Source organism: Phodopus roborovskii, unplaced genomic scaffold (assembly GCF_943737965.1).
Source record: "Phodopus roborovskii unplaced genomic scaffold, PHOROB, whole genome shotgun sequence".
Taxonomy (NCBI): domain Eukaryota; kingdom Metazoa; phylum Chordata; class Mammalia; order Rodentia; family Cricetidae; genus Phodopus; species Phodopus roborovskii.
The window spans coordinates 28,092,839-28,106,283 of NW_026126469.1; the positions used below are offsets into that span (position 1 = coordinate 28,092,839).

At 41.0% G+C, this 13,445-nt stretch overlaps 1 protein-coding gene across 1 annotated transcript in view; it reads right to left on the reverse strand.

Moving 5' to 3' along the window:
• Positions 1-3,893: 3,893 nt before the first annotated feature.
• Positions 3,894-13,445, reverse strand: part of Atp6v1a (ATPase H+ transporting V1 subunit A) — a 47,863-nt gene continuing 38,311 nt past the window's right edge. The window contains exons 13-15 of the mRNA XM_051191520.1: positions 9,421-9,515; positions 7,581-7,752; positions 3,894-6,155 (exon numbers count right to left, since the gene is read on the reverse strand). Of these exons, the coding sequence (XP_051047477.1) occupies positions 6,063-6,155; positions 7,581-7,752; positions 9,421-9,515 (360 nt within the window). The 3' untranslated portion in view covers positions 3,894-6,062. The remainder of the gene's footprint in view (positions 6,156-7,580; positions 7,753-9,420; positions 9,516-13,445) is intronic.

Consider the following 13,445-nt stretch of genomic DNA (forward strand, 5'->3'; position numbering starts at 1 on the left):
GCAGGTGGATCTGTGAGTTTGAGGCCAGCCTGGTCTACAGAGCAAGTTCCAGAACAGCTAGGGATGTTACACAGAAAAAACCCTGTCTCAAAAAAAAAAAAAAACATAAAAGGAAAGAGAGAGAGAGAGAGAGAGAGAGAGAGAGAGAGAGAGGGAGGGAGAGTTAAAGGGAGGGAGGGAGGGGGAGAGAGAGAAAGGAAAAGAGGGTGGGAGGGAGGGAGAGAGAGAGGAAGAGGGAGAAAGGAGCAAGGTAAAAAGCCAATAGAAAGCAAAAACATTTTATTAGGCAAGCAACAGTATTTTTAAAGGATTGTGAGTTTGTGGGTGTGGGCATGCCACATTGCGTATATGAGGTCAATGCAGTCAGTTCTCTTCCCACCTTTATGTGGCTCTGTCAATCAAACTCAGACTGTCAGGTCTTCATGAGAAGGACCTTTTAACCTGCCCGCCATTTCACTGGCCTCTGATAGTATTTTTTGTTTTATTCCTTTTAGACCTATTTCTGTGTCTGATTTCACCTGCATGTGTGACTGTGTACCACATGCGTAGCTGGTGCTTGCACAAAGTCCGAAGGGGGTGCAGGATTCCCTGGAACTGGAGTTGCAGATGGTTACGAACCACCATTTATGTGGACGCTGGCTGACAACCCCAGGCCCTCTGCAAAAGCAGAAGGTACTCTTAACTGCTAAGCCATCTAGTAAGGACTTAAACCATGATGTTTCACAGGGGAAACTGAATGTAAAGGCTTGCAATCCTTTAGTTATGACTTTTTATTGTAAACTTACTGAAGTATACATACATGAAGACTTGAGTCATGTCATGCTTTAAAAATCTGTTTCTAAAATTATTTTTTGAGATTATAATTACATCATTTCTCCCTTCCCTTTCATTCTCCCAAACACCCTTCTTGCTGTTTCAAATTCATGGACTCTGTTTCATTAATTATTCTATACACATGCGTATTCATAAATATACACATATATATTCCTAAATTTCAAACACAACCTTCTCAGTCTATGTTACTGAATGTATGTTAATTGGTACATAATCATAAAAACTATCCATATTAATGGGGTACTCTGTTAAGTCTCGGTACATGCAATACGTGAATATTTACTAAGCAAACACTCATTTGATGGCAGGGCCCAGAATATCACTAACACCCTGAAACCCTCAGAGACATTTCTGTGTCCCGTGTCCCGTTCCATCCCCCCCACCTTTTCTCAGTGTGCAGCTGCTATCCTGACTTCAAATTTTGGTTTTGAATTTTATACCAACTGGGCATTTGTTTTGCTCTGCTTCTTCAAATACTATGGTTGTAAGAGTCATGCCCATCATGCTCAGTTTCATTTATCTCCGTGTGACGTAAGCAACTGCTAGGCATCCATGGTGTCTGTGGGAACAGCTTTCGTGGAAGATTGGCAGGGGCTGGCTGTCACCTCTGACTGATGTGCTTGGTGGATACCTGAGCTGTGTATCCTCTAGTTTTCAGAATCCCCCAGCAGCACTGTATCAGTATAGGCTGAGGTTTATAAACTTGTTTGATAATGACTTCTTATTGGTTTCTTTCTATTCTGTTCTCATTTTGGGCCCTCCCCCCCCCCACTGGTGTTCCCTGGAGATGCTAAAGTCAGATACTGGTTTCAGAGCCAACTTCCAATGGAAATAAACTCTCAGGCCAACTTCAGTATCATTTACCACTCGAGAAAACTGGTTCCTTCACTTGTACTCTGACAACTGTCGCAATGCATTAACATTAATACTAAAAATCCATTCTAATGAATAGGCCTACCCTTGGATTTCTAAGCATTTCTCTGTAAACTTGATAGTCAGTAGCAATTCGGTGTTATCCAATCCAAGTTGCTTCATTTGGAAACTGTTTAAAACTGCCCATATTCAAGAAATAAAATATGTCCTAATGTAATGGCTACTCTTGATTATCAACCTGACTACATCTGGAATTAACTAAAACTCTAGTGGCTCTGCACACCTGTGAGGGATTTTTCTTGATTGGATCATTAGAGTTGGGCAGACCGGCTTCAATCTGGGCCACACCTGGTGGCAGCCTATTTAATGAAGGAAGCGCTTACTCTGCTTGCTTGCTCTCACTCTCATGCCCATTCCTTCACACATGTTCTGGTATATTCTTAACACCAGCTAAGGCATCCGGCCTCGTGGACTGACTGGAATCTTTGGACTTTCCACTGGGAGACAGCCATGTTGAATAGTTGAACCGTAACCTGTAAGCCGCAAGTCATACATACATACATACATACATACATATATATGCATGCATGCTATTGGGTGTTTCCCCAAAGAACCCTAACTAATAACACCTTGTCTGATGGTTAAGCTTGGTGGTCAGTTTGACTGGCATTAGGATACACACGAGTCAAGCATGTTAACATACCCGACAAGAGGTTCTCCGGATTATATTAACTCATCTGGGCAGTGCGTTCCAGTGGTGACCCAGGAATGAGGAGGGGAGAGGTGCTTTTTTTTCCATGCAAGTAATCTGTAAAGTAAAACTTTCATGTTGTGCAGGAAAATTCATCTCTCCGCTGTTGCCATTGTCACTGTTGCTGCCACTCTTCACTGTCAAAAGCATTCCATCTCCTTGCCTTCCAAAGTGACCGAAGACTAGTGCACTCTTGAGCAATCCTCTGCACCTTCAGCACCAGACTAATGCTGAAGCTGCAGTCTGTGGTCTGGGCAGTTACCATATTCTAGGCATATCCAGTGTAGGGTACCCATTTTTGGACTACTCAGTGCATATTGTATAAGCCAAACCAAAAATCCACCCCTCCCCCCAATTTTCCCTCAAGACAGGAGTTCCCTGTGTAGCTTTGGAGCCTGTCCTGGAACTAGCTCTTGTAGACCAGGCTGGTTTCTAACTCACAGAGATCCACCTGCCTCTGCTTCTCAAGTGCTGGGATTAAAGATGTGTGCCACCACAGGCTGGTTTCAATAATCTCCCTTTATGTACATTGTTCCCCTGGAGAACCCTGACTAACACACAAGTTGAGAGATGCCTAAAGTATTAAGCACATTTCTTGGTGTGACTGTGCGACCATTTCCAGAGATGGTTAATATACAACTAAGAGGGAAAGGCTAGCCCTAAATGTGGTTGGCATCATCCAATAGGCTGGATGGAGGTCTTGGTGGAACAAAAGCAGGAGGAAGCCAGCTAGTGCAAACTCCTCTCTTCTTGAATGTCTGTTGCTGTTGCCATCACCCACAGATGCTAGACTCCAGCTTCTCTAGCCTTTCCACATGGACTCCCAAGGAAACTTCCCAGCTGTCAGCCTTGGCCGGGGGGTGTGGTTTCATCAGTCCATCTTGGACCGAGGCTCCCAGCTTCCTGGACTGAGTAGCTACTGGACATTGATTGTTGAACATGCAGATGGCCACTGTGGGACCATGCAGTTCCAACCATGAAAGCCAATCTAATAACTCCCACATATACACATCTAGATAACATACTGGAGAGCTACGATGGATGCTGGTAAACTGCCACATGGGCTCTAAGATTATTTGCATTGCAAACTACAAGACTTAGTTCAAACTGAACAGAAACTGAAATGAGCACCATGGATCACCTCTAAGTTTGAAAAAAAAAAAAAAAACAAAAACAAAAAACAAACCACTCAAGGCAGGTCAGAACGGGGTAGGATTCTGCAAACCTTACTTCCCCACCCACTGTGTGATATGACTGTAGGATGTTGTGTGACTGTTGTGATTGCCACACTCCAACTTCAAGATGCAAGTAGTCTATAAAGTAAAACATTTTCAAAAGGACATATTGTAACATTAAGTCAAAATAAAGGGTAGACTGTTTTCTAAGAGAGCTTGCCCCTCTTCATCCCTGCCCCCCCAAAAAAAGGAAAGTAAAGTTAATTTAAATCCACTTTTTATTTTTCATAGATTTTAATAATTATACATTACTCTTGACATAAAGACTGTGAAATCTTAAGGATAAGGAGGCAATTTATATGGCCTCTTCTATTTGTTGTTCAGGATGGAAGTTTCCAAAGGGTGTAGGTGTGAAATTTAACACTGGAAAAATACTTATGAAACTAGTTTAACTGGCTGCACTCAGGTCCAGGCACAGCATAATAAATAGAACTGCATAATCTTTTAAAAAGATCACTGTATTTTTAACATATCCTTACTAAAGAAACACTATCAGTGAACAATCCGAAACTCTACAATGTGGATAAAAGGAAAGTTACAGTGGAAATCTGAGCAACATTTCTCTAGCTTCTTCACACTCATACATTAACATTCTTAAGAGGAGGAATAATGCACATCCCAAATCCAGGACAACAAAAAACAAACTTGGTCAAGTAGTTTCTTTGGATCATTCACTCTCATCACAAGTCTAGTTTGCTGGTAGGTCTAAGTAGAAAGGTTTTGAAATCTTTCATTTCCACTAGTCAGGGCCTCTGGATACGAAGCCACACTGGAAGCAAACTGATTAAGCAGCACCATTAATCCATATCTCAACAAGTCATTGCATAATCCGTATCTGTCAACATTGTTCAATAGTTTTTAAAATGTTACATGGAAGAACACTCTTCCTGAACAGCAGCCCACTGTGTAAAGACATGACTGTGCAAGGATTTACACATTATGTCTGAACTGTATACTGACTATGTCTACCCAAAAGGCCAAAAGAAATGTACCACCTAATAATTTAAATAACATACCAAGGCTTAAAATAAATATTTTGTTATCACATTTGTGTACTTGAGAGTGTCAGACATGTTCAATAGCCTTCCCTGTCCTGAAGAGGAAGTATGGTGCCAGCGTTATCAGCTCAGAGAGTGAACAGGGGACTAGCTCTCCAAGCTCTCAGAAATGGGCCGCATTGTGCAAACATGGAAAATGTTATTAAACTGAAACAGAAATTGACTTTTTCCATTTTTTATGACCCGGTTTTTGCTACCAGTCAAATACAAGAATAAGTTCATCTCTGTAACAGAATGGAAACTGTCATGCTGCTATGACCATGGACCCTTTGAGAAGTTTTCTGAGCCAGTGAATAAAAATATAGAAAAGTAATCAATTGGTAGACTCACTGTTTTCAGAATTTCAACAAGCAAACAAACAAATGACACATGTACCTTGTAAAAATAATGCCACTCTGGCCCCAAGAAATTCTACAGCACAGCTGGTTCTTACCGGGGCAAACTGCCTATAAACCACCACTATGTTTCTTTGTGGCATGCCAATTCCCACTGCCACTCTGAGAAGCTTATCCACCTAAGTTTGAGGAAAAGAACAGCTATGATGTAGATCACATTTTCAATGATTTTTAAATTGTACTTAAAAAAAGATTTCTTGGTGATTAAGTATATAAAAGTCCTTGATATTGAATTTCTCTCAGTGAAATAAAATATACTTTAACAAGACGGTGTTAATTTAAGTTTGACCACCTGGCTCTTTTTTTTCCCCTCTTTCTTTCACACTTTCAGAGGGAACTGATTTATCTATTATGCTCAGCCTTGCAAATGCCTGTTCTAAAGATGAAATAGTTCCCAACTACCCCATAATCTCTCCTGATTGATAATGGGGAAGCTATGCATAATTAGAACATTAATCTTTTATGCTTCTAAATGGAAATATTTCTTGCAGAATGGTTACTCAACAAAACATTAAGTTGCTCCAACTCCAAACACAGAGTCATTTTCTAAGTACCTACCCATAGGTACAGAGACCTGGCCTTCCATTCCCAATAGAGTCATGCAGTAGTCCTGTTTACAGTTTAATGGAGATGAGGGAAGGGGTAGTCACCTTACATACAGGTTTACAGAAGCGTAGCCATTGTGTATCATATGCACTACGTTCACCACTCCAAACGAGGGTCAGGGAGCCCCTTCAAACACTGACACGGAGGAATGTATGTTTTACAGACCCATCAAAGAAACAGCAAAACAAATGACAACACACATACGCACTAGTCTCAAAGCTGCACAATATGGAAGCAAAGGGTTTGAGATGAGAGATTCAGGGAAATATACACATGAGCCTGCCGAGGAGGAGGAAAGAAACACAACAGTCTAATCTTCAAGGCTACGGAATGCATTCTGCATATCTTCAAGAAGTTGTGCGTAGTCCGCCTTGATCTTTGCCTCACCATCTTTCACTGGATCCTGAAAAGTAATGCAGATTTAATTTACCTATGGGAATTTTCAAGCTGTATAAGTGACTTATTAATACACAGTACCAGGTTATGTTGAGGTACACTGGTAAATCACAAGCAGTAGCCAAAACTACCCTATTTTCTTTTACAGTGGAAATGTGAAAATAAACTAAAACAAAACCAAATCCATTATTTCATTTTTGAATTTTGCCTGCAGTCGAAGCTCAATGATCAAACCTCAGGATTGTGTTATATTACTGGGAATCTTGTAGTATCATGTATTAGATGCATGAGTGTATACAAGAACTGGAAGTTAAAATTCAGCGAATTTCCTGTTGAAGGCCTGGATTATCACACGCAGATGGAGGAGTGAGACTGATACAGCACATTTAACTGAATCCAGGTCATCAGGTTTAGCAGCAAGAACCATTACCCACTAAGCCATTCTGTGGCCTCCAGGTCTGTGTTTCTATAGTATATATATATGCCCAAAGCATCATTTTCAGTGGGTGATTATTATATATTCCTATACATGACTTAGAAATAACACAGTATCATCCAATTCATCAAATATTTTAAAACCACTCATATATCTGGGTTTCTACTGGTCTGTTAAGTTCACTTAACTGGTTAAACATTGTTTATGAGAAAGTAGAGGCTAGATGAAATAATAGGCACTTTAGTAAACTAACTGCCGTCCAGCCAGCAATTCACTCTGAGCTGCCTAGTAGTTTAGACAGAGAGAAAACACACTAGGATTTATTTTAGACATGAAATTCTATATTCTTTAATGTGCATGTATGTGTGCCTCGGTATTTATCTATACAATCTTTGTGTACAAGAGCCCTTGGGTGTCAGAAAACAAACATCCTCAGAGTTTCAGTTGTACCCACCATGTATGTGCTGGAGTTGAATCTAGGCTCTCTGCAAGAGCAGTAAGTGCTCTTAACTGCTGAGCCATCTCTCCAATACCACAAACATGACAGTACAGTCTTTACCACTGGAATCCCTGCCTGAACATAACTTGGAAGACTGTTCTGGTTTTATATAACCTAAGCATTGTAAAATGAAAAATGTGAATTTCAGGAACACAGAGATGGCTCAGCAGTTAGACTTGCTGCTTTTTCAGAGGACCCAAGCTTAGTTCCTAGCACCCACAATGTGCATGCACCAGTTCCAGGTAACCCAACAGCTACTTCTGGCCTCCTTAGGTACCCACACGTGGCACATAACAAATGCATATATACACATAAATAAAAATAAATATTCAAAGAGAAAAATGCAAATTTCATACCTCAGGTTTGGAACTCAAATAGGACAGGAAGGAAGGGAAATTGGGGAGGAAGAGAAGGAAGGAAGGAAGGAGGAAGGGGAGGGAGGAAGGAAGGGAGGGAGGTTTCTCGCCAACAAAGGCAAGAGAAAAAAGAAACTATACCTTAAATTTCATGGAGGAAAGTTTGTAGAGGATCTCCCCCATGTGCTCACGGATAATGGACCATGTGATTTTATTGTCACTCTGGGCAGTGGTCTCAACAGCTCTACGGGCCATATCATAAAACGAAATCATGTTGGATAGCATCCCCACTGTCTTATAGAATGGACAGAACCTAGGGAAAATGAACAACAGGGCAATTAGCAAAAACAACTTAAAAAGCAAATGCACACTTTTATTATAAGAAACTTCATGAATTACAGCCATTAGTTTCTTTAAACAGATATTCTGCTTCTAGTTATTTAACAGAAAACAATGAAGCAATACTATCACTCTAATGACTTGTCAGCAGTCTGCTTTGGTACAGCAGTTAAATATGTAACTCAAGTGGTAAAACACCTGAGTTGTAAAGACTCCTTGGGATCAGAGACAAGGTTTAATGAATAACAGGAAAGCAGAGAACTGAAAAGTTGCTAAAGTTTCTCCCTCCCCCTCCCTCTATTCTCATTGTGGTGAACCCAGGGCCTTGGGTATGCCAGGTAAGCTATCACCCTCCTCCCTGGCCCCAGCATTCAGTTCCCTTTAGTATACTCATTTTTATCTACCCATACCTTTTAAAAGCATAGATAGGCGTGCAGTGCATGCTCGTGAGTGTGTGTGCGTGTGCAAACACACACACACACACACACACACACACACACACACACACACGAGAGCAAATACTCAATTCCATGTATCTTATTATAATCTTTCTGAAGAATTCTACCGTTTTCTTTAAGTGGTGGTTCAGTCAGTCCAGGGCAGATCAGACTTCTGAGGCTGACTGACACGTTGGCTTGTTTTTTTTACATGCACTGAATTCTGGCCAATCCTGTTGGTTCAGTTTTCACTTGGGTACCAGTCCTTGCCTTCCTCCTTCTCTGAGACAGTCTCTGCTGTCCACTGCTGTGTATGCCACACTAGCTAGCTTCCTTGGAGTCCAGTCTCCAGCATCCATGGACACAGATGTGTGCTCCTGTGCTTGGCTTTGTGTGGATTTGGAGGGCTGGAAATCAGGCACATTGAGCCAGATCCCTAGCTCTTTTTAAGTCTTGTATGGAGTCCAATAGGATTTAAGAGAGAGGAGGCTAGCTTAAGACAAAAGGCTCGAATTCTCAATGTTCCAGAGAAGCAGGTTTTCTAAATAAGCTACGGCACCGGCAGAGAAAATGAAAATAGGCAAGCACTGGGCATCCATGGAAGAAGGTAGGTGGGGCTTTCCACGGGTCTTTTGTACCAAGAAACCTGGGGCCCCTGAGAAACAAGGCAGGGGGCACACAGAATAAATACTTAGGCAAGGACAGTAGAAAGCAGCAGGGAAGAAAGATGAGGCGATGAGGCAGGAGATGTCCCCTAGGTCTGAGAGCAAAGCCATAATTCATGCTAATTATAGATGTCTGTGTGAGTGAAAACACTGTCAGATTAGATGTCTGCTATAAACACACAAAACAGACAATGTACTTGTATGAGTCAGAATTTACTTGTATGAGAAAGTTTTCAATGTGCAGGCAGCTTCTTTGCCAAAACACAACAGAAAGTCTTCAAATGTAACTCTCAGATTTGATCTCCACACACACACAAACACCAATCAATGCACACAAACCAACCAAACAAAAATACAGTAAAAAAAAAAAAGGGTGATTAGGCCTGTCCTGGTGGCTCACACCTTTATCCCAGGCACTCTGGAGACAGAGGTGGGTTCTCTGAGTTATAGGCCAGCCTGGTCTACAGAGTGAGTTCCAGGACAGTCATGGCTACAAGGAGAAACCCTGCCTTGGGGGTGGGGGGAGTTAGCACAGCTTACCTGTCATAAGGAGTGTATCCATTTTGCTGTAGGAAGTCATCTTTGATGAGTTTTGCTACCTCCAGAGTGATTTTATCTGTCTCCGCTAAAGAAGCCTAGAAAACAAAAGGATACTTTAAGAAATTTTATTCCATTGTGTGGGATCAAGAGCAACAAATCAAATAGCAAGCAGACATCAACACACAATCACTTATCACTAATAAGTGCATGATTTTTGATTGTGTTTTAATAGTGGTAAAACAACATGATACAACATTTAGCACCTTGAAGTTATGCATGCTGACTTCTGCCTACCTTCTCAGCACTTAGTTAACTGAGCAGGACCGCAGTGAGCTCCAGGCTAGGCTGGATGGCACAGTGAGTTTTGGGCAGGTCTGAGTTGTACCTGTCAAGGCTCGTTTCTAATATAAGCACTATCACATTGTTGTGACACATCTTGTAGACCTGAAATTCGAAGCCCACAAAGTGCACCACTCTTCTCCCTACTTTAGACATCTGATGTAGTAGAATCATACACTATTTGCTTCATGACTAGCTTATCTCACTTAAAATGTCCTCATGTTGTAGCGCGTGACTAATGTATGTGTCTACTCATTCACTAAAAGGTGGACATTTGAATCACTTTCACTCTTGGCTTTATGGACAATACTGCTATGAACATGAGTATGCAAGATAATTAAAGGCATGGCTGCGCATGCCTTTAATCCCAGCACCGAAGCAGAGGCAGACGGATCTCTGTGAGTTCGAGGACAGCCTGGTCTACAAAGCTAGTTCCAAAGCAAAACAATACAGACACCCTGTCTTGGAGAGAAAGAAAAAAAAAAAAAAAAGATAATAAATTAAAAAAAAAATCATTACTTATGTGAGTGCCTTGCCTGCATGTATGTATGTATGTATGTATGTATGTATATTTTATGTATGCCTGACTCTCAGGGGTCATAAGAAGGCATTGAATATGCTGGAACTGGAGTTACAGATGGTTATGAACCATGTATATATGTATGTATGTATGTATATTATACGTGTGCCTGACTCTGAGAATCAGAAGGAGGCACTGGATACCCTGGAACTGGAGTTACGGATGGTTATGACCATTATGTGAACACTGGTAACCGAATCGAACTGGTAAAGAACAAGTGCTCTTAGCCACAGTCACCTCACTAGTCCGGATTATTCTTTAAAGGCATCATGTGTGTGGGTGTACACCTGTGTGCGCTACCACACCACCTCCTGGCCCCACACCCACTTTATAAAGTATGTTTTCATACCCTACCTTGTCTCTATTATTTGAATTCAGTTTTTAAGCTTGATTGACAGTAATCTAACTAGTTCATAGTTACTTTGTTAACATTATAGGATGTTTAGAACAATGATGATAGTTAAGCAGTCTCTTAGCTGAGTGCTATTTTCTTGGTAAGCTAAGTTACAGAGCTGCCTCAACCTCTAAGTACCACTGCCTCAAATACTCTATTAAGCATGCTTGACAGTGTTCTTTTGCTTTAAATTATAGAGAAATGTATTTTTTCACTATTTGAAACATTCTCCAGTGTTTCTGACTGGTTGATTTTAAGATCTGCTATGTTGTTCTGTGCTACACAACTCACTTCTTTCAACTCTGGAAATTTCATTCTGTGTGACAACCTCCATTCTTTACCTTCTGTCTTTGCCCCTGTAGAGGGCACTGAACTGTCATCTATTTTCTACTACTTTAAACCCTAAGGACTCAAGGCACCCAGCACATCTGGCCACTCCAAATGATATATCTGCCAATGGTACACCAGTCCCAGCACCCACAGTACTTGGCAACACCCAACTGTACAATTTTTGCCACCCAAACTAGTGTAGATTGGTGTGTCATTGCTGTTTGAAGGATTATCCACAGGTATGTAATATTTCTGGCTTCCTTCTCTCAACTGTCTGCACTACCCTGTGGTTACCTTTTAAACAGTAGACCATTGATTTTACTTACTGAAAACATCTTTAAAACGTATTACATTTTAGGTATGAGTGTTTTGCATGCATATATGTCTGTTGTACCTAGAGAGGCCAGAAGAGGGCATCTGATTCCCTAGATCAGGAGTTGCAGCTATGAGCTGCCATGTGGGTACTGGGAACCTTTGAAAGAGCAGCGAGTGCTCTTAAACACTGAGCTATCTCTCCAGCTCCATCGCTGCTTTCTCTTGATGTTATACTTAAGGAAAACTGCCTCTAACTCGCTCCAGGGGGATCAGACACCACTGACTTCCAACAGCATATGCACTCTCATGCACATATCCACACAGACAGGCAGACACATACACAAATCTTTAAAAAATATATATATATTCTAGTAACACGAAAGTGTTTCCTCTCATACCTAAATTTTTTCCATACTTCTCCCACTTGATCTGTGACACACTATGCAGTATCTAGGGTCCATGTTTGTATAAGTCTATCCCAGCTCTGTGCACTGGCCTGTCTGTCTGTTAATCTTACCAATACCACCCTGTTTTTATTATTATACTTTTCTGTCAATATCCAGGAACACCCCCTCCCTACTTACTATTCTTTTCTGTTTTCCAAGGAGAGAACTCCAGGACAGCAAATGAACTTCAGAATGACTACTTATTTACTTGGAAGATTCAGCTACAGTGGGCTGAGATGTAGCTCAGTGGTAAAGTGTTTAGCACGCCTGGGGAACCATCCCCAGCATCGAGATCCGTAATCAACTAGAAATGTGGTTGGTACCATACTAACTTTATAGTTCAAACAGATGTTATATAGCCAAAAATGTATTTACTTACCTGCTTGCTTATTATATGTGCATGTGTGTGCCTGCACGTGCGCACGCATGTGTGTATGTGTGGTGTTGTGGTGTGCATGTGCATGTAGGCATGCTACAGAGAGTTGTGAGGTTGGAAACAACTCTGTGGTATTTCTTTTGTCTTCCACCTCTATGTAGACTCTGGGTATTGAACTCAGGTTATCAAGTTTACAAGGCAAACAGCATTACCTGCACTGAGCCATCTTTCTGACCCTTGAAATGGCACCCTTTAATCCACTCCCAAGTGTAGACTGCTTTCTGATAATCTTCTATAATAGTTTTAAAATACTTTTGATAGAAAAATGTATGTCTTTTTACTTAGTTCATACCGTCTATTTTTTTTTTTTTTTTTTTTTTTTTTTTTTTTTGAGACCTGAGTCTAAAACATAGAAAACATACAAAACTAGCTTCACCATGTAGCCTCTGGCTGGCCTGGAGCTATGTAGATCAGGCTAGCCTCTAATTCATGGATAAGTCAGCCTCTGTCTCACAAATGCTGTGATTAAAGGCATAATACCCTGCCTAGCTATGATCTCTATTTTTAATGGTTACTGTGAACACTATATGCATTGCTAGTATATAGAAACTTTTCTTGATTTGTTTATCTTGAATCAGGACCCCTCACCCAATTCTTATTAATTCTGCCTCTCTGTTATTTTTCTTGTTAGATGAGCACATTATTTACAAATAACGACATCTTAGTTTCCCCCTTTACAACTGTGTTATGTTAGCTCCTTTTCCATGTCAACTTGAAACAGGTTAGAGTAATCTAGGAAGAGGGAACCTCTGCTGGGGAAAAAAAAAAAAAAAAAGGCTCCACCAATTTGGCCTTTGGGGCATTGTTTTCCTATTAATGACTGTTGTTGCTAAGGCCCATCCCACAGGAGTATAGCCACCCCAGGTGGATGGTCCTGGATGGTGAGAAAGCAGGCTGAATAGGCCAGTAAGAGCCCTTTCCCATGTCTTCTGTTTCAGTTCCTGCCCTGACTTGTCTCAGTGATAAACTGTTACCTGGACAGGTAAGATGAAGTAATCCATTTCCTCTGCAAGCTGCTTTACTACAGCAATGGAAACCCGAAGACAGGAATTTTCTTATGTTATTCTTAGGATTTCCATACTCAACTGAACACAGTGACAGAAAGCATGCTAGTAAAAGAAAGGGTTTTCCCTGTGTGGCCTTGGCTGTCTTGAAACTCACGATATAGACCAGGCTGGCCTGGTC